This window comes from Anabrus simplex, chromosome 1, assembly GCF_040414725.1.
Source record: "Anabrus simplex isolate iqAnaSimp1 chromosome 1, ASM4041472v1, whole genome shotgun sequence".
Taxonomy (NCBI): Eukaryota; Metazoa; Arthropoda; class Insecta; order Orthoptera; family Tettigoniidae; genus Anabrus; species Anabrus simplex.
Window position 1 is genome coordinate 1,083,245,911 of NC_090265.1, and position 23,232 is coordinate 1,083,269,142.

The following is a 23,232-nucleotide window of genomic DNA, read 5'->3' on the forward strand; positions in this document are numbered from 1 at the left end:
TCCATATCTTGTTTAGTTTGGAACTTATTGTGAAAAGAATTTGTTGTTGTTTGCTCTGCTACTAACAGCTGGAATAGCTGAGCCAGCCCTTTAAATAGCCCGCTCAGATGATGGGCGTGAATGTGTTAAATCAAAACTGCCTTTACATTTAAAATAATAGTTTTTTACAGAGTAATTTAAATTTAAAATTTATCCGCATCATGATAGAATGCACCTTCCAAAACATGCAGGGGTAGCTTTCCGTACTTTCACTCACTGCGGTGTGTCTCCAGTGTGCTTCATATATGCTAAGTTTGAGTAAAATCATAATTCTTTTGTATTCAGCATTTTAAGGAAAGCCACAATATCTGCGGAGAAGCAGAATCCGCGAACACCAGCGATGCCGACAGATGCCGGAAAAATCGTGGCCCATATAATCAATTCGTACACACCGAACAATATCGTTAATGCCGATAAAACTCCATTGTTTTTACTGCCGAGCCCAAATGGACTTATTGTTTTAAAGCAGAGAAGTGCCAGCCGGGAAATCATACAAGGGTGAGGGGTCATTGTACTGTGTTACAATGCACACGGAAGCGAGAGACTTCCTCCCCTTGTTATAGGAAAGTTCAGCACTCCACGGTGTTTTAAGGGAGTCTGGCACTTTCCGTGCATGTACAAGGCATCTAAAAAGTGCAAACAGTACAGTAATCCAAAAAATAAAGCATTTGCGCAGGGGAGCTAGCATAATTTGTCCTTGTCCTTAAACCGTGTGTGTTTTCTTTCGTTGCGTGAGGTTACTTTCGCCAGTGATTTATCCAAGTGCATTATTTGAATAATGTAAATGCACCTTGTTGGATACCTTTTGGAAATAGCCTTTTCCATGGCATTTGGAAGGTTTAAACTGTGAATCAAGGTGACTGCATCCATTAATGGGTCTTAGAATACTTCGTGACGTGGCAAGGGATGGTATTTCTCAATTACGAGAGAAGTGCCATGGCAGGAAATCGTACAAGGATAGTCACTGTACTGTGTTGTAATGCAGACAAAAAGGAGAGACTTTCTCTGCTCATCATAGGGAAGTTCGATAAGCCACGATGTTTTAAGGGCATTGGGTACTTTCTGTGCAAGTACAGGACATCTAAAATGCATACAGTACAGTAATCCAATGAATAAAATTCTTGCACAGGGGAGCCAGCATAGATTTCTCCTCGTCTTTGAATCATGCTCTTTTCTTTTTCCTTTCATAGCGTGAGCTTATGTTTGCCAGTGATTTATCCAAGTGCATTATTTGAATACTGTAAATGCACCTTGTTGGATACATTTGGAAATAGTTTTTTCCATAGCATTTGAAAGGTTTAAACTGTGTATCAAGGTTAACTGAATGCAGTAATGGGTCATAGAATATTTCGTGGCACAACAAGGGTTGGCATTTCTGAATTACTAATTGGCGGTTAATTCAAAATCACGTAATAAAAAGTCGAATTTTTGCATCCTAATGACTTTGAATTAACGAGGTTTTACTGTAACAGTGGTGACAGCACACTTCCTTGTCATAGTCCAATTTCATTCCAAAACCACTCTCTTTTCCCGTGTCTGGATACTGTGGCAACAATATATTTTTATACATTGCTTGCACATATTCTATCATTTTCCAAATCCTTTCCGTTGCATTACTTTGCATACCTTTCTTCTGAGTACACTATTGTAAGCATTTTCTAAATCAAATGCCAGCTAATATGGGCCAGGTTTTAATCCCACAACCCTGAGCGTATGAGATAATCACCTAACCAACTGCATTAAGGCCAACCTACTTACTTGGTAACATGAAAGCTGTAGGTATAAAAACAACATCAAAATAAAAGGAACAGAAGTGAACTCACCAAACTAGCTGTTTTGGACGACTAGGACATTTTGTGTTGAAATCACGGTAGTTTTTACGCAGGTCTGCTGATCCTATCCATAGGTGTCCAGAATCAGAAAAAAGAGCTACATGACGATTGTTCTGAGACACTGCAATTTCAACAACAGTTTTGATATTTTCACCTACTTCAGGTGTCTGAAAAAAAAAAAAAAAAAGCATAATATAAGTAACGAAAATGGAACAGATACTGTAATATATGAATACAAATTACCAAAGGTATGAAGTTAGGAAGGAGAATATAAATACAACGACCAGGCTAATATAGATGGAGGGAGCAACAGAAAGAAAAGACAAGGGCAAACATGAAAACCTAACAGGACAAGGACAAACTCTACATCTACTGCCAACTTAATGTGCTCTCCCAGTTTTCTCAATCTATGCAGTGGCACATTTAAGTATATGCCATATAAGTCAGGCCTCAAGTGACAAATTTTGAGGTGCAGGACAAATTGTAACAACCATTATTGATTGATGACTGATGTTTGTTGTTTAAAGGGGCCTAATATTGAGGTCATCGGCCCCTAATGGTATGAAGTGAAATGAAATGACAACTTAAAAGTCCAAAATCCTCTACTGACCAGAATTCAAAGCACGAGGACGAAGAATGAATGGATGGATATAAATTTAAAACGATCAGTGGATCCGACCCACAGTGCCTTACATGCACAGAAGCTGGCACAAAACAATAGTATTACTAACCATGGGACTGCTTCTATAGCATGATGCTGAATCCATTATGCTTATAGTCGAAACGGGTCCAAAATCCAGGTCATCAGCCCCTCATAATGGTATTTATTGCTAGGAAAGTAGAACCATGCTATGTGTAATGCTGCGGTACTAATAAAAAGTAGCAGAGACTCGCGGTATTCCACACATTGTGGTACTATTCACAGGTAGTGTAATGCGCACATGTAACACAGATCTAGGGTGTTTCGCACATTGCGGCGCTATTTGGAGGCAACGCAAACTTTTTTTTTTTTTTTTGCTAGTTGCTTTACGTTGCACCGACACAGTAGGTCTTATGGCGACGAAACGCAAACCTATGGCATTCCTCACAGAAGTGGACTAACCACAGGGACTCGTACTATTCCGTGGAATTCCTCACATAATGGGAACTGAGCATAGGTTAGGCAGAACCATGGTGTCGCTCATATAGGGGTACGAATCACAGGTACTGTAGGACCCACATCCTGATTCACACACTGTCACTACTAATCACAAACCCATTGCGTACCTAACATGGTGGTACTACGCGGAAGTAAATGCAACCCATGGTGTTCCCTGCATGATGGTACTTATTACAAGTAGTTTCATGATTCTAATTGGATCATCCCTTGGTCGCCTCTTACGACATGCAGGACAACCTATTATTATAATATGAAACATGTCCTTTATACAACTAATGCTCACCAGAGAAATATAATTTTACTTCTTACTTGTAAGATTAAACTGTAACATACTGCCATGTAATCAGATTCTACATAATAAACAAACTGACGCACATATGTGGAAAGCTATTTTATTGTTATTGATAACCTGACAGAGGAAATATCGGTATTGTGAGAGATTGCAAATTGAAGGACAGTGTACCAGGTGTATGCACAAGTCTTTTCAGGTTTCACTAAGAGATGGCGCGAGCGAACAGTGTGCAGCGTATGAATTCGACACACGTCAATTTGTTCGTCTGATATTAACCTACCAACACACACAAGTTGAGTCCTCCAAATACTAGGGTCTTTGTTGTATCGTTCAGTGATCATGTTGACGTTTGTGCCTGAAAAAGAACATTTGCGACACACATTGCTTTTCTTATTTAATCAAAAGAAAAAGGCTGTGGAAAGTCATCGTTTGCTGGTAGAAACATATAGTGAACACGCTCCATTAATTAGAACATACGAGACACAGTTTCGACAATTTAAACACGGTGAAAGACAATGCGCTCTGGTAGACCACAAAAGTGCGAAGATGAGCAATTGCAGGCATTACTGGACAATGATCCACCTCAAACTCAACAGCAATTGGCACAAGCAGACGTTTATGAGTAATGGGGAAGATCAGTAAACTCAGTAAATGTGTCCCACGCGATTTGAATGAACGGCAAATGGAAAATCGCAAAGTCACTTGTGAAATGCTGCTACGCCATGAAAGAAAATCATTTCTGTACCAAATTGTGATGGGTGACGTAAAATGGATTTAAACCTGAAGCGGAGAACATCATGGCTGTCAACTGGCAAAGCCAGTCCTTCAACACCAAAGCCAAATTGCTTTGGCAAAAAGACCATTCTTTGTGTCTGGTGGGACCAGAGCAGTATTGTGTATTATGAATTCTTGAAGCCCAGTGAAACTGTTAATGCCCAACACTATCGCCAAACAAATTAAATCACACATTGATCGAAAGACAACCGGAATGGGCCAGAAGACATGGCAAAGTGATTTTGTTACAAGACAATGCGCCGTCTCACACAGTAAAACCAGTGAAAGACCCCTTGAAATCTACTGGATGGGGCATCCTTCCGCACCCGCCGTACTCCCCCGACCTGGCGCCATTTAGCTATCACCTCTTCGCATCAATAGGGCACGCGCATGCAGAGCAGCACTTCAGCCATTTCGAGGAAGTTGGAAAATGGCTCGATGAATAGTTTACCGCAAAAGACAAGCAGTTTTTCTTGCATGGTATTCATAACTTACCTGAAAGACGGGCGAAGTGTGTAGAAGCCGATGGCCAATATTTTGAATAAACAAAAAATGAATTTCGCTTGAAAATTATGTGTTTTCTTTACCACAAAAAAACTGGCAAAATCTTATGCATACAACTGGTATATGGAGATTGTCCTTGTTTTTTTTTTTTTTTTGTGTTTTCATGTTTGCCCTTGACTTTTTTCTGTTACTTCCTCTTCACCCACTAACCTGCCTTTATGTTCATCCTATTTTGTATTTATTTTCTTGTTCTATCTATTTATTTATCTATCTATGACTTGATTTGACACTTCTTTGTTCCTCTTCAGTACTTATATTCCTCACATGAACTCATATTGGCACAATCAAAAAGAGAAAAATAAAAGTGTCAAATAAAAGTTAGTGATTCTTTCATGGTACCAAAAGACGTAAATATGGGAGATCGACACCAAAGTTCTAGACGACCTAAAATAACAGCTATATTGAGAAATTATGGCTTTGCCATAACTCATGATATGATTCAACAAAGAGCAGTGAACGCAGCAAAAACATTGAATCTCAGATGGTAAAATACACACACTTCACACCAATTTTAGTAACAAAAATCGGATGATAAAAGGGGTTAAAAGTCAGGTTGTGAGTTTCACAAATAGAAAAAGTCCTCTGAGTTTTAATTACTGTGTTGATGGGATGAAATTCCTTTTGGGGATCATTGTAAGTACCTAGGTGTTAATATAAGATCTTCATTGGGGTAATCACATAAATATGATTGTAAATAAAGGGTACAGATCTCTGCACATGGTTATGAGGGTATTTAGGGGTTGTAGTAAGGATGTAAAGGAGAGGACATATAGTCTCTGGTAAGACCCCGACTAGAGTATGGTTTCAGTGCGTGGCACCCTCACCAGGATTACTTGATTCACAAACTGGAAAAAATCCAAAGAAAAGCAGCTCGATTCGTTCTGGGTGATTTCCGACGAAAGAGTAGCGTTACAAAAATGTTGCAAAGTTTGGGCTGGGAAGACTTGGGAGAAAGGAGACGGGCTGCTCAACTAAGTGTTACGTGATATAGATGTTGATTCCCATACAGAACCTGAAATATTTCAGTGCATTGGCACTGCCGGTGGCTCCAAGTAGCCTACGCAGTAGCCTCCACGGTATGCACTAGCCATCCGTTGGTAGGTGTGCTATTTACCAACTGATGAGCCCAACTTAACACACTGGGGCTTGGCAACCAGGAATGAATTAGCTGGAAAATTTACAAGGTCCAATAACGGACCATTTATATTGGTATTATAACCGGTATGTTCCGAGCTGTCAGTGGAGAGGGTGCGTCGAATGACATCAGTATACGAATAAGTTTGAGAGGTGTCTTTAAAAGTAGAAAAGATCACAATATGAAGATACAGCTGGAATTCAAGAGGACAAATTGGAGCAAATATTCGCTTATATGAAGGGGAGTTAGGGATTGGAATAACCAAGGGAGATGTACAATAAATTTCCAATTTCTTTGCAATCATTTAAGAAAAGGCTAGGAAAACAACAGATAGGGAAGCTGCCATCTGGGCAACTGCCCAAAATGCAGATCAGTAGTGATTGACTGATCCAACTGATGAGCCCTAATTTACCAGCTCAGAAAATAAAACTGACATTTATCTTAAGTTGGGCATCTACAGATTCCAATGTAATAACCGAGTCTTCATATATCGGGCAGACCGGGAGGAGCTTCAAAATCAGATACATGGAGCATGTAAATGCTATAAAATAGATATTTGGCAGTTGGAGAGCATATTCTAGAATCAAAGCGTAGCTTCAGCAGCATAAAGCAGGATTTAGAAGTTCTCAGGAATGTAAAAAAAGGCATCGTTCTCGAGGTCACAGAAAGTTGCTTCATTCACTTGGATCAGTTCTTTAACTCTAATTCGAACCTGAACAAAATCTCAGAAAAAACCAACATCCTCTTTGATTTTTTAATTAGTCTTTAGGTGTGTTGATCTTCCGAATAGACGTTCAATATTCTGCGTGATACACAATACCCTATCATGTTAAAAAACCCCACCACACTGTTCACAAGACCTGCCTTAAATAATGGAAATATTGATCATTATTATTATTATTATTATTATTATTATTATTATTATTATTATATGCCTTTGCCGGCAGGACCTAGTGTTTACAGTGCACTACGTCTTCTGGTATGGGCTGCAGTAATTTTGTTACTTTCATTGATCGGTCTCTGTCTTATCCTTGGCTTTGACAGTATGATAGTGACTGAGGTATGAGCGAAGCTAGTATTACCATTCCTTATGCAGCCAGTCCCTATTATGAATGGTGTGAAAATCTCGCTCATAGGGTCGGTTCATGCATGCATTTCAGTGGGCTTGGCAGACTGATATGTAATATCAATTTCTGGCTCAGTGAGGAAAGCAACGGGAAACTACCTCGCTCTTCATTTCCCTAGTACGCCTCTTCAGTGACACCTAGGCTGTCTATGGTCTATGACAGCTATTGGCGTAGCTATGGAGGATCAAACAAGCCTTCGGGCTGAATACCCAACATAATATATACAGTACATGAATCGTATGCCTTTCTGTATGTATGAACAAAATTTTAAGGAAAAATTCACATAGTTTCACATACAAGTATATTATGATTATTATTATTATGACTTGTGAGGTGTGGCTATGAAGTTGTTTACATCTATCAGTATTAGTATTATTATATTATTTATATAGTTATGACCGGACTTTTGGTATAAATCGTGGTCTTATTACTTGGGTGTGATTTGTGAGGTTATGTCATGAAACATCTGGTGTATGTATATTAATATGAGTTTATTTAATGTAAAAACATGTAATTAATAGTATATAATTTATTATTACCTGTATACATGATGTATAAATCCACTGCAATGTTGTGCAACACACCGTAATAGTCCAGAACAACGTATCTTTGAAACTAGAGATTTACAGAAAATTCCATTCATTGTAAATACGAGTAGGTGCACTAGCAACGAGGCCACTGGGAATCAGCCCATGAGGCAACAAGGAAACGTCACAAAACACAATTACTCTACAAGGACGTGCTTCATGCCACTAAGGCTATATTCATTACACAACTGACCACCTATCTGAAGAGTTCCCTAATAGCCTCGCTATCAAGAGTGCAACACCTAGCTGATAAATCACTTTTCAACACTAAGTTCAAGCGGCCGAAATAAAAGATATATACACTACTGCAACTAATTTCATGAAGCCCCATTTTATTAGATTTTAACATAGCACTCTCCGAAGACCATAAAAAGTAGTTAGTGGGACATAAAACAAATAACATTATTATTAACATAGCACATCAAGAACAAAACACCTGGCTAATAGATTTTCAGATAATGAATTTATAAAATCTGTTTTGAGGCAACACAATCACATAATCCCAACAGACTATTAGGTCCCCATTCAGCAGATAGAGATATACCTGTGAAATGAACAGACAATTTATTAGATTTTAAGACTGTGATGATGACGCTTGTTGTTTTAAGGGGCCTAACATCGGCGAATGGTGGAGGCCAAGATTCAATGCACCCCCAGTCCCACAAACGAGCTACATACAACAACCTAGTTCATCAAGCTTTTAGCATACCTATGTCCAAGAAAGATCTAAAGAATGAACTAAACACAATCTGCGGAATTGCAAAATTCAATGGTTTCAGCAATCATTTTATAGGAAGGATAATCAATAAATACAAATTTATATGTTATCTCAATTCAATACGGACCAACAACATGAAGTTCATAACCCTTGATGAGGTTTTGAAATATCGAGGTTCTATTGCAATTGAGTCAGTCAGTTCCAAAAAGAGTCTTGTCCAGTTTCAAAACTTTTGGGAAATCAAGAAAAATGTTTTAAGCTCACATTTTTTGAAAATAATTGTGGGCCTTGTTTTATTATAATGTAGTCACATAACAGAATCACTTTTAAAAACTATTTTTGCTCTATGTATCATGAATAATGAGTAACAAAAATAAGTTGGACAAGACTTGCTTTGGAACAGTCATAAGGACAAGATCTCATTTGGAACAACTGAACTTGGACAAGACTCACTTCGGAAATGCAGGAGCAGATTGTGGGGAATGTCATTGGTATGAGACTCGGATATGATATTTTAAAAAAATTGTTTATTCATAGCTCTAAACTAATAAAAAGTGGATAACAAATTTGAAAAATGGCATATTGTGAGCTACTATATTTAAAGAAAAGTTTAAACAAATAGGGAAACATCAATCATTGATTCATTTTCATCTGGATCTTTATTTTCAACCATTTTCTTCCTAATACATTTTTATACAAACGAAGCTCTGCAAGATCCCTCCGTGCAGTCCCAAATGCCTCTGTGGATCAGTGATAAGAGTGACGGCCTCCAGATCCCAAGATGGTGGGTTCAAACCTGGCAGAGGCAGTCGAATTCTTGAAGGGCGGAAAAAAGTCCATTCGACACTCACTGTCGTATGATGTCGGCATGTAAAAGATCTCTGGTGACACATTTGGTGTTTACCCGACAAAATTCATTAAATCTCAGCCATAGACGTCCAAGAGAGTTTCGGTTTACTCGGTATGCCATCTAGTAGGCCTAGGGTAAAACAGAATATTGAAATTGACAAGCAGACAGCCAGATGGCGTCAAATTGAAATGTCTGCACATGGTAGCTGAGGCCATACGATTATTATTAGTCCCAAAGTGTTTTTTTAAGAAGAGTCTTGAAAATGAAAATCCACACCTTTTTTCCAGTCATTCGACCAGGTAAGGAATGAAATGAATGAAGCCCCCATCTAGCAGCAAGGATAGGAATTGTGCCGGCTGCCAAAGCCTGCTGCACTCCTCTGGGGCAATGATTAATGACCGACAGATGAAATGAAATGATATTGGAGAGTGGTGCTGGAATGAATGATGACAGGGAAAACAGGAGTACCCAGAGAATACATCTTTTATTTTTGCCGGATTAACTTTGATGTCTTGTGGAACAATGTTCTTAGCTGTACAATGTTTTGTGCTAACATGTTTTAAAGCACCCAGTTCCATTTGATAAGTGGGTTCACCTTGTACAAGTGCATCACCCTTCTTTGATTTAGTTATGATAAACTGTTTTGTTTGCTGGAATTGAAAGTGCCACTTTGATGTTGGTTTTAAAACTTTTTTAACTGCTGCTTTCCAATCACTAACGTGAAAATCTTGACCCATCTTCAATACCGTGCCAATTTGGGAGTATATATCTAAATACTCATCAGGAGAGATGATGGTATCCTTTTTTGAACAACCCTTTCTATTCTTCTGAATATTCTATTTGGCAGAATATAAGAATGGCCTGCCACAGGGAATATTATCTGAACAGATTTCACGTTCTGAGATGCCTCACACATTAGCCACTTCATTGCCATGCCTACCATAGTTGTGTTTTTATTCTGTCCCCCTGCTCCATCCGCTAATAGCTTAAGAATATCAAAATGTAATAAATCAGAGTTCTATAGTCGATGATGAACTGCTGAGACGATCTTGTTGGACCGTTTATTTCTCTGATTCTCAGTCCATGTATACATGAAAGTGTTTTCTTTAGTTTGCTTTGTTTTACATGAACCCACACACACTGTAACATTATATAAATACAGTTGACTGCTATAATATGCAGACTGATCGGGGACTTTTGGTAGAACCATGTTCATTTGACAATCGAACGATAATATAAACTTGCCTTCATTTTCTTTCTGGAGAATTTAGTTTGTGGATCTGTAGTTGTGTCATTAGATTTTGTTTTTCCACAGAATTAGACAAACATGTCTTAAGTTCTTCTCTGAGTTGAATACATGTAGAGCAAACATGAGCTGCCGGTGTTTCGAAGCTATGAGATATTCGTAAAGGACTACATTTACGAATATCTCATGAAAATAATCGTTTTTCACCTGTAACAAAGGGTTTTTAATACTGTTGTAAGCCTTCCAGAGCTTTCTAATAGACAAGTCACTACTGAGGTATTGCCTATTTGATTTTTCCCTGCAATAATGGATTCAATCAGCACTAGTTTTTCAATAAAATGTTTAACTTCAGCTTTCTAGTTGCGTATTTCATTGATTGGTTATCTCCTCCACGTTTATCCATACGTGGCATTCCTGTCATGAAATAATTATTACAAATTCTTTGAATTTTGGTCTTGGAAACTGATAATATGCTAATGAACATTTTTTGACACACTTAAACTAAAGTGGAGCCTGTAGCACTCCTAAAACTTGGTATAAAATATTTTATATGTACAGTTTTTGCCAGCCTATCCTTCCTTGGGCGTTTTCGCTGATGTTTCTCGACAGTAGTGAACTTCAAAATTAAAGCATCTTGGCATCTTGCATGAGTTTGTTTTTACTAGCATAAAAGCCACAGTGAAATTGCCTCACATCCTGCATGTTCACTTTCCAGCACATGAAAGTATGTTTTCCATTAGCAGTATGTCCACAGTCTGGTTGCTTATGCAGAATACCTGAAACAAAACAAAATGAACAGTGGAATGACAGTAGGTATTTCTGTACATGCGTATGGTCACACTGTTTGTGCTAGGGTAGGTTTGGTTGTTGTACATTTGGTGAGTATGCTCTTATACAGATTTACCTGACAATATTTAGGTTAGGTGTTATGAAAGTGAGATAATGAAAGCGCAGGTTTAAATCGATCACTAGGTGTACTATGTTAGTGTGGACTACATGAGTCACACGCCACAGTGTTTTTAAAAGCACTGTTTTCAGCCATGTAGGTACTTACAGTCTAAAAGTTTTAAGATTAAATCTAATGAACATAACCTCTTACCTTCTTTGCTTTAAAACGATTTTCTTCCATGTAGATTTATCTCTTTGCCGGGTCTACTACGTCCTGGTTCAGCAGGAAATATACATGGACCACTTTGTATAACTTCTTGTTCCATTATACAACTTAAATCTTGATACAAATCTTTGCTAAATATTGCACAAATGGCTCAGTAGTTTGTCCATGTTCATATTAATCAGGGTAAACAACAAAACAACATAAATATATTGCAGGTTTGCAACTGCTGCATGTTGTACCAGGTTTGACGACTGGACAAGACTTCATATGGAGCATCTGCCATAGGATAAGACTTGATACGGAATGGTAGCCAACGGACAAGACTCAATATGGAACAGACACGGAATTTTAAACTTGTTTCTCACAGGGACAAGAATTTTTTGGCACATAACCTACACACCACAGGAAAGGACGTTACATTCTGAATGTAGTGATGTGCATAACTGAATGTCGATTTTTGGAGAAGACCCTTTTTGGAACTGACCGACTCAATTTTTCCTTTCCAAGATCTTAAGCAATTAATGATAATGGAATGCAGGAAATACATGTAAAATTATGAATTTTATATTTAAAAAGTTTCAATGACAAATATGGGAAAATGAACAGAATGGGTTGAGAAGAACAAGAGAAAATTTTCTATGCCTCCAGCAGATATCATATCAAGTGTGCATCTCAAATAAAGGCTGCCTGGTGGCCATGATTGTTAAGGTGTCAAGCTTTTGGTCTGTTACTGCTGTTAGCCCGTTCGAGTCCTGTCAATGGGAAAAAAATAATTTCACCAGCAGAATGTTGGCTGGCAGAGTAGGAGAGTTGGTGGTATACAATTTCACTAGACAGAGTTCCAAAATCCAGATTCAATTCCAAACCTATCCAGTGTTCATATGGAGTGAGGGCATATGATGCCATTGAAGGTGATTCGTGATTTGTCTGTCGGATGGAGAAGTTAAGCCTTGAACAAACTCCTTGGTGTTATTTAACAGGAGTAGGCTATGTGCTAACGTTGGGCTTCATCCTCTCTCTACATCATCATCATCTCCTCACACTCAGACGTGCAGATCGACTTGCACCAGGCGAGCAGACAATGCCCTCCGACATGCCCGGCAATGCTAAATTTTTTTTAAACCTGAGGGAAGCGCATTAGATTAAAATGTATTCGTATCTGTAATACACAAGTAACATAGCCAACAGTTCTCACCGCTCACCACCCTCTAGGTCCCCGGTACCACCTAGGGGTGATGAGGTGAAAAACCTTATCCACCAGGGAGAGAGAAAAAGAGAGAGAGAGAGAGAGAGAGATAGATGGAGACCCATGGCGAGAAGGTTGTTAGCGTGCCCGCCCCAAAATGGGAGTTATAGCGAACACGAGGAAGGGTGATGGGCACAAGAAGAACAACAAGTACAGTCACAATATTAAAAAAACAAGAACCATAGAAAAACTTACCGGAAACAGCGGAGGAAGACGACTAAAAGGCCGTGGAAGTAAATCAGAGGCAGTGCTCCACCGAACGTGGCGAATGAAAACCAGCATTTACATGAAGTTTAAAAAAAACTTAATGGAAGGGCAAATAGTAAGTAACAAACCAAGTTATTAAGATGATAAAGCCTAAGTTTATTTTTAAAACGTAATGGCAAAATGTAAATAAAATCAACATAAGGTTGAAAAATGGAAAAGGAAATTAACAATAAGTAAAATAAATTAGAATATACCCAGGTGGGGTTTTAAAGAAAATTAATTCATTACTAAATAACAATTAATGAAAAATAAATACTCTTTAACAGATAATAAATGGGGAGCTTTATGAAAACAACAAAGAAGGAAAGGGGTGACCTCCGTACCAAATAAAATGTAATCAGAAAACAACGGAAAACCAATAGACTCTCTTACATAAGTACAACTTGAAATAAAATGTGATCGATCACGGATAGTTATTTAATAAAAAAACTAAGTTAACAATTATTCAATAAACTGGATCTTCAACGCGGTCGTTTCTAATAATTACCAGATTTGAAAACGTTCAGTTTACACCAAGGACAGTTTCCAAGGCAAACAGAATTTTACGTAAAAATACCTCCTCACGCGGGGCAAGGAAATGGTAACACAACATTTAAGGAGGAGAAAATAAATAAATTAATTTAAACAGTAAACGATACACTCAACCCCGAAATATATATAATTCAAGATCCACACAGGCTCAACACGCCAGACAACAATTCACCCGACAACAATCCACACACGAACCGTCGCCAAGGTAACCACAAGAAACAAGCAAGGCCTCCTAAAACACGGAGGAAAAACAGGCCAGAGAAAATGATAAAATTCACCCAAACCCCAGAAGGGGGGGGGGGGAGAAGAAAACATACCAAACGAATTAGAAAACAAAACACAGGAAAGCAAACAGAAAGCCGAAAGAGGTAAGGTTCGGTACCTTGGAGACTGTACCTTGGTTTACAAAGAAAGTTACAATTTAAAATGCCAAAGTAGATCAGTAAAATTTTAAATTAATAATTCCAATTTAGTTCATGGTGAACCTTCCACATTACTGTGATTAGTTGCCGAAACAGTTTTCCAGATTTTCGATACCACACACGCAAATAGGAATAAATTTAACGGCGAAGTCCAAATATTTATTATTATTATTATTATTATTATTTTTCCAGGAATCCTCGAAAATATCAAAATCCTCTTCAGGACGACGTTTAAAGTGTGTCAAACACTGGTACATACCTTTGGTGATGAAGAAATGAGAAGAATTTTTAACCTGACATTGTTGACGAAGAAATACAGTCAAGCAACCAGCATCCAGACCTCGTTGTGAAGTATCCAGACGAAAAATAAATCCAAAAATGCTCAGAAGAAAAGGCAGGAGGTCTTCAACTAGTTCGTACCGGGAAAATCCCCGTTAATGGAGGTATCACGGGGGTTTTCTAGAAGTCCACTTCTCCATGACGCCGGACACAAAACCACACCAGTTCGACATGGCTGCCTCAAGCGAACTAACTCTCGCGTCGGCAAGCAAGCGAGGAGGAGGCCAGTTTTGCCTGGTAGCAGGTCTGCGCATGCGCAACCAAACAGAGCTAGGAGATACTGCGCGCGGCCTACATTAGTTTAAAACGGTATGTCGAGCAGTCCATTGACACAGATATTCTAGGGCTCACAGGCCAGTTCAAAATGTTTATAAGGGGGAGGCTCACATTATTTAATATCGTCACAGCCCTCCCGCCCCGAATCGACGACAAAACCTCATGCATATGTCATCAATGATGTGGTGGTCACACATATACTAAATTTGGGTGAAGTTGTCCAACAGAAAACGACCACCAAGATTAACTAATTTTAGTTAGGAGTTCACATGACCAGGTTAATAGTCCAAGACACAGTTCCATATCACATAGTTTTTAGAAATAATAGGCGGGGTGCGATCAACATCAGTGTCCAGAAATGTTAACCGAGCACACGGAAAATCACCAGAGTAATGTTTATCACCAAATAGAGAGCACAATGACCAGAGTTCACCAAAGTTTCAGGTTCACCTAACATACATGTTTTCAATGCATCACACAATGATATAGTTTATGACACATGACGCAGTTCACCTTGAGGTTCGGCAACTCTCACACTAATCACAGATGTACTGACCAAAATTAAACAAAAACCACATGATTATAAGTCCACGCATCCAGGTTATTTTCTCAAGCACGGTGGTAAATTAATTTTTAATACATGAATACCTTTACAAGTCTCCTTTGATATTAAGGAAATGCATGATCTCGAGTTGCAAAATGGTGACAACAGGGGAAAGAAACACACAACGGGATCAGGGGAGGACCAAAGGAAGGCGCAATTGGTGAATGAAATCTTCAAAATAAGTGAACCGCCAATTTTAGATCAATACAGTTTTGTTACGTTTGATTGAGTCAGGGCCACGGTACACCACTCAAAACACAGCAGTAGGTAGTCAACGAGGTAAGCACCAGATAGTACACGGAGTATCCATAATACCAGAATGGAACGAGCAACCACACCCATCACCATAGCCAAACAAGACCTCAAACTTCAACACTCGATCCGGTTAGCAATCAAATACCCAGAATTAAAATCACCTCAAAACAACAACCCATAATCAAGAGCACCAACCACAACATAAGGTGCCATGACCGCAGTGCCAAATAGCGATTTTCCACAGGAGCTCAAATTAGAAGCCCAGAGTGAAAGAACACCTACCCTACAAGTACTATCACAACAGTACAACGGCTTACCATCACTAACTAAACATAAATAAATATGACATAGGTCGAGAAGGTTTTCCTCTAGACAAAGATCATTATACAGGCGTACACCAAAGAAAGCAAGTTAAGTCCAAGATATTGAATTTAGTAGATACAGGGCTACGACACAGTGAAGAATCGACCACTAACAGATTCCAAGATCACCTGACAAGAGCATTAGGGCAAAAAAAAAATTTCAAATACCGGTTCAACTTCCCACATCAAAATACACCACCTAGTTGAATAAAAGAGAGGACAAGAAACCAAAACGCAATAGATAAATCCAGCTTCAAGAAGTCAGAGTTAGGATATAAAATATGGAAAATCCAAGGCTTAAAAGGGTAAACATGTTTAGAGCAAGGGAAGGATTGACTGGACCTGTTGGAGACTTCTTAAAGTATCCAGATGGAGGGTTCGCGAATAGTCTGTCATCGGCAACAGATCAGCCAAGCAACACCAAGCAACCGCACACATCATTAGTCACAAATAAGCAACCTGGAATTAACGGAACAGAAATAGGGATAGAAAAATCACAGGAGGGAACACAATCTGGAATCAGTAACCAACCTACTACACAGAACCTTAAATACAATTAATTTCACAACGGCCAGCCAATCAAATTAAAAGGCAAAGTAAAACCTCAGATCGGAAGACCAAAATGGAAAATATCGAGCAATGACGCACACAACGTACACCACCGGATACCCAATAGGGTCTCGGCATTACCCGGTCTACAAATACGTGACTTTCCCATCACACTGTCCCAATACGGCCACAGGTACTTTCTCCTATCCACCAGGAGAGCAAGCAAATAAAACATAAGTGGCGGAATACGAGGCGAGTCCATGGAAAATGCTCACAGTAGCATGAAGAAGGCAGTACTCTACAAGAAGACCCCATAATCTACTCGCAGGAAGATTCCAGTACCGACCAAGGGAGCACTACTCCGTCCCATACCAGAGTAGCCAACCCAGAGCACGGTAAGATGACAAACACCAATGTCAACAGACACTAAGAGATCCACTGAGAAAAATGAAACACCATAGAGTGGTAGGTAAAATTAAAATGAGCTTTACAGTAGAAGAAGTTACAGACACGACATCAGATCAATAGAAAATGCATGGAGACAGGGAAAGAAAAACCCGAGCAAACCAAACAGACACATTACTGAAGACCAACAAGCTAATTCTGAGAGTAGTAGATTCATGTAGAAGAAATGGCCATATCCACAGAACACGGAGGTAAATCAAAGACAGACACGAACACTGCCCCATACCAAGGTGCCAACACCACCAAATAATACAACACAAAAGAATAACCCAACCATGACAAACCACACCGGACATGTGTCAGCTCCACAAAGGGATTAAAGGAACACAAACATCCTCAACAACATGCCGTGAAGTTCTCATGCCACCCAAAAATAATTCCCCAAAAATAATCCACGGTACCGTTACAACACAACCACCTTACATATGTCCAAAGCCATCCCAATGAAGGTTCAAAAGGGCATATACCACCCCTCAGGCAGAGGATCATCAACAACAACACAAGACCCGACAAGTAGATATGGTAGGAATACTTGAACCTACAACTCAAAGGAATTAGATAAGTACCAAAAGGTTAACAAAATTTTGACAACACATATTCTAGGCCTATAATTACCACGGTAGTGCACGATACCAACATGGAGAGAATAATCAGGCATAAGAGACACCAAATTACCAAGCAATGTTTACAGCAGGATGAAATCCAAAGCAGTAGTTCAGAAAAGGTCAGTCAGATTAATTAATACACAGCAAGACAAGTTACGAGTAGCAAAACTTGAAGTGCCCCAGACACCAGATAAATATCCTTGAACTAGTTGATAGGTTACACGAGGAAGATGGTTCACGACACACCAGGAATAGTGAAACACGCTCGACCAAAATCAGGAAGGAAAAAACCAGTTAAAACTATAATAGCTCAGGCACAAGGCCATCCAGTTATCCCAACTTAATACCGGCCAACATGGCCCAACCATAACTGATGACTGCCTCACGAGCAGTTGACAGAAAAGATAACTCCAATCACAAACCAAGACCAGACATACATACACATATTCACGGATGGGATGATGAAATGAAAAGACACTCAAGCCAACAACACACAGCACACAGCCAAGGCACAAACACACAAAGCTCGGTAAAGATCGAAGCACATCATATAGGCAGATTCAATATACCAAATTCCACACAAGGATGGGAACACGTCTCTATAATGACAGGTCAAATAAACCAGACATGATCTCACAAGGGTGCATATTTAACAGCACACTAAAAGCCAACTACACTTCAGATAACAGAAACTTAAACCAAAATTTAAAGAAATAATAAAAGACAAGTAAGGTTAAGCAATTTCCAAATTAAAAACCAAACAAAGAGCACAGAAACATTACAGGCTTGATAAGTTTCAAAATACCATGATGTTGTCCACTAGATTATCAGATACTAACAGCCAAGAACGGACACTGGCATGGAAACAACAGAGGTTAGCCATAAGTTAGTAGGGGCAAATAACTTTACCCACACAGCACCAATTAAATGAAAAGCACATACAACCATCAATGCCATAACACCAGGTCACATTTCAAAACCATGAAAGGGCATAACACATCACCGTACACTTCAGCACATAACCGATTACACATATAAGTAGGCATATTTGGACATGCTTAGTGGCCAGGTCAATTTATAATCAGAATCACACACCAGAGTAAACGCAGTAAGAAGGTATTAAATTTAGAAGACCAATAAACGGTTAGCATGTACACCACCGAGGTACCATACAGTAAATATGCTAGAAATGATAATAACAACACTAAGTCTCGGAGCCCAAGGCAAGGCCAGAACAGATAACGCAACAAGGTGATCCCAGGACACACTATGTCACTCTCCAAAAACAACCGAGCAACCTTCACATAACATAATGATCAGAAAAGCTCTCCACGATTAAACCAGATTACTTCCCACCGAAATCGCAACCACAGTATGCAGGTAGGCAGCAAAAATACAAGGTTGACAGCCAGTACACATAATACAGGACATGTACCAAGCGGCAGTACACCAGTAGCCCTGAGTCAACCAAGTCATACTCCATTACAAGTTGTTCAATTATTACAACTTCCACCAACCCAGAATAATTAATTACATGCAGTCACTCACCAAATCCGCCAGGAAAAAGGAAGAAAAAAATTTACAGGTCACCTCGAAACAGCAAGGCAGAAGCAGAATTCACAGCACAGGTACCCAAAGGGTTTCAAAATCATAATCAGCAAGTAGATAAGTCCATACAGCTCAGCATAAACACAGTTGAAAGCAACAGGGAACTCCAAAACACAGGTACATGAAACAAATAACATAGGGAATTACACGAGATCCTTGCATTTCCTTTTACAATAGTTATTGACAACAACACCTTTAGTTTCTTAAGTCTTTGATTTTCATTCACCAACATTCACTACAGCACTGCACCAAGCAAGGGTAGAAAGGGAGGAAAATTAGGCTGCACAAGGCAGAACAACAGAGATTAGGCAGCAGAGCAACAACAGTGGAACAACAAACAACCACCGCTCTGATACCACTCTCACCGCTCACCACCCTCTAGGACCCAGATACCACCTAGGGGTGATGAGGTGAAAAACCTTATCCACCAGGGAGAGAGAAAAAGAGAGAGAGAAAGAGAGAGAGATAGATGGAGACCCTGGCGAGAAGGTTGTTAGCGTGCCCGCCCCAAAATGGGAGTTATAGCGAACACGAGGAAGGGTGATGGGCACAAGAAGAACAACAAGTACAGTCACAATATTAAAAAAACAAGAACCATAGAAAAACTTACCGGAAACAGCGGAGGAAGACGACTAAAAGGCCGAGGAAGTAAATCAGAGGCAGTGCTCCACCGAACGTGGCGAATGAAAACCAGCATTTACATGAAGTTTAAAAAAAACTTAATGGAAGGGCAAATAGTAAGTAACAAACCAAGTTATTAAGATGATAAAGCCTAAGTTTATTTTTAAAACGTAATGGCAAAATGTAAATAAAATCAACATAAGGTTGAAAAATGGAAAAGGAAATTAACAATAAGTAAAATAAATTAGAATATACCCAGGTGGGGTTTTAAAGAAAATTAATTCATTACTAAATAACAATTAATGAAAAATAAATACTCTTTAACAGATAATAAATGGGGAGCTTTATGAAAACAACAAAGAAGGAAAGGGGTGACCTCCGTACCAAATAAAATGTAATCAGAAAACAACGGAAAACCAATAGACTCTCTTACATAAGTACAACTTGAAATAAAATGTGATCGATCACGGATAGTTATTTAATAAAAAAACTAAGTTAACAATTATTCAATAAACTGGATCTTCAACGCGGTCGTTTCTAATAATTACCAGATTTGAAAACGTTCAGTTTACACCAAGGACAGTTTCCAAGGCAAACAGAATTTTACGTAAAAATACCTCCTCACGCGGGGCAAGGAAATGGTAACACAACATTTAAGGAGGAGAAAATAAATAAATTAATTTAAACAGTAAACGATACACTCAACCCCGAAATATATATAATTCAAGATCCACACAGGCTCAACACGCCAGACAACAATTCACCCGACAACAATCCACACACGAACCGTCGCCAAGGTAACCACAAGAAACAAGCAAGGCCTCCTAAAACACGGAGGAAAAACAGGCCAGAGAAAATGATAAAATTCACCCAAACCCCAGAAGGGGGGGGGGGGGAGAAGAAAACATACCAAACGAATTAGAAAACAAAACACAGGAAAGCAAACAGAAAGCCGAAAGAGGTAAGGTTCGGTACCTTGGAGACTGTACCTTGGTTTACAAAGAAAGTTACAATTTAAAATGCCAAAGTAGATCAGTAAAATTTTAAATTAATAATTCCAATTTAGTTCATGGTGAACCTTCCACATTACTGTGATTAGTTGCCGAAACAGTTTTCCAGATTTTCGATACCACACACGCAAATAGGAATAAATTTAACGGCGAAGTCCAAATATTTATTATTATTATTATTATTATTATTTTTCCAGGAATCCTCGAAAATATCAAAATCCTCTTCAGGACGACGTTTAAAGTGTGTCAAACACTGGTACATACCTTTGGTGATGAAGAAATGAGAAGAATTTTTAACCTGACATTGTTGACGAAGAAATACAGTCAAGCAACCAGCATCCAGACCTCGTTGTGAAGTATCCAGACGAAAAATAAATCCAAAAATGCTCAGAAGAAAAGGCAGGAGGTCTTCAACTAGTTCGTACCGAGAAAATCCCCGTTAATGGAGGTATCACGGGGGTTTTCTAGAAGTCCACTTCTCCATGACGCCGGACACAAAACCACACCAGTTCGACATGGCTGCCTCAAGCGAACTAACTCTCGCGTCGGCAAGCAAGCGAGGAGGAGGCCAGTTTTGCCTGGTAGCAGGTCTGCGCATGCGCAACCAAACAGAGCTAGGAGATACTGCGCGCGGCCTACATTAGTTTAAAACGGTATGTCGAGCAGTCCATTGACACAGATATTCTAGGGCTCACAGGCCAGTTCAAAATGTTTATAAGGGGGAGGCTCACATTATTTAATATCGTCACACAGTTAACAGCATCACTATTGCTGTTACTGACAGAAAATCTCATTCTATCATTCTGGGTGTCTAATTCATGGATGGACAGATGGATGAATGGAAGGAATGAGATGGGATAGGACTTATGGAGGGAGGGACAGACAGAAGAACAAATCAAATATATATTATTAAAATATTAACTGATAAATCAATAAATCTTCAGCATCAGAGGTCATTACTAATATAGATATGACTATTAGGGCTCAGATTTTTTTATGTAAATACATACTGTATTTAAAACATTTTTTCTAAAATTACACACATTCCTGTTTTTCAGTTATTAGCATATAATATTTACATTTTCTGATCAATATGTTAGATCTTTCAGTTTATTGCATTTCTGTTTTGTGTTACTTGAAGGGGAAACCTGTGAGCTATCTACAGTAAAACCTCGTTAATTCGAAGTCGTTGGGACTAAAAAATCGGACTTCGAATTACGTGATTTCGAATTAACCGCCAATTTGCAATTCAGAAGTACCAACCCTTGCTGCGTTACAAAATATTCTGAGGCCCTTTACTGCATGCATTTAACCTTGATTCACAGTTTATACCTTTCAAATGCCATAAAAAAAAGAACTATTTCCAAAATGTATCCAAGAAGGTGCATTTACAGTATTCAAATAATGCACTCGGATATCTCACTGGTAAACATAACCTCACGCAACGAAAGAAAGAAAAAAAGCACGATTCAAAGACGAGGGGAAATTTATGCTCGCTCCCATGTGCAAGTGCTTTATTAATTGGATTACTATATTGTATGCATTTTAGATGCCTTGTATTTACACAGAAAGTACCCGATGCCCTTAAAATCGAACTTTCCTATGACTCTATCTTTGTACGATTTTCCGCCATGGCACTTCTCTCGTACTTCAGAAATGTAAACACCTGCCGCGTCACGAAGTATTCTAAGACCCATTAATACATGCAATCACCTCGACACACAGTTTAAACCTTTCAAATGCCATGGAAAAAACTATTTCCGAAATGTATCCAACAAGGTGCATTTACAATGTTCAAATAATGTACTTGGATAAATCACTGACAAACATAACCTCATGCAACGAAAGAAAAAAAAATCACACAATTCAAAGACAGGGGTAAATTATGCCGGTTCCCCTGTGCAAATGCATTATTTTTTTGGATTTCTTTACTGTTTGCATTTTTATTATGGATGCTTTGTACTGGCATGGAAAGTGCCCGACGCTCTTAAAACATTGTGGCTTATCGAAGTTTTCTATGACGAGGGGATAAAGTATCTCGCTTCCATGTGCATTGCAACCACTACTGTGACCCTCATCCCTCACACTGCACGATTTTCCGGCTGGCAATTTCTCGTTTAAAACCATAAGACCGTTTGGGCTCGCATTAAAATAAAGCAATGCAGTTTCACCGGCAATGTCAATATTGTTCGGTGCCTACGAATTTATTATATTTGCCACGCTTTTTGGTCAACTGTCGGCATCGCCAGTGTTCGCGGATTCTGTTTTCCCGCACACTCCATGTTGCGTGATATTACGACGTTCCTTAAAAGGTTGAACACAAAAGAGTTCCGATTTCATTCAACTTAGCAATCATGAAGCACACTGTAGACCCACTGAAGTGAGTGTAAGTACGGAAAGCTAATCTTCTACGTTCCGGAATGCGCGTTCTGTTATGACGCGGAGCGGATAAATTTCGAGTTGAAATTACTCTGTAACATACTATTGTTTTAAAATGTAAAGGCAGTTTCGAATTAAAAGTCTGAATTTCGGTAATGGGGCCAACATTGTACTTCGAATTACGAATTATCCGTATTTCGAATTAAACAATTACAATAACATGCAAAACTGTATCTCATGTTTCCGGGAACGAGAG

The 23,232-nt window shown here is 38.9% G+C and overlaps 1 protein-coding gene across 2 annotated transcripts in view; it reads right to left on the bottom strand.

Annotated features, from left to right (window-relative positions):
• Vps16A (vacuolar protein sorting 16) overlaps positions 1-23,232 on the bottom strand; it is a 131,012-nt gene that overhangs the window by 68,163 nt on the left and 39,617 nt on the right. For both annotated transcript variants that reach the window (XM_067137226.2, XM_067137225.2), the window contains exon 5: positions 1,863-2,038. In XM_067137226.2, coding sequence (XP_066993327.2) covers positions 1,863-2,038 — 176 coding nt within the window. The remainder of the gene's footprint in view (positions 1-1,862; positions 2,039-23,232) is intronic.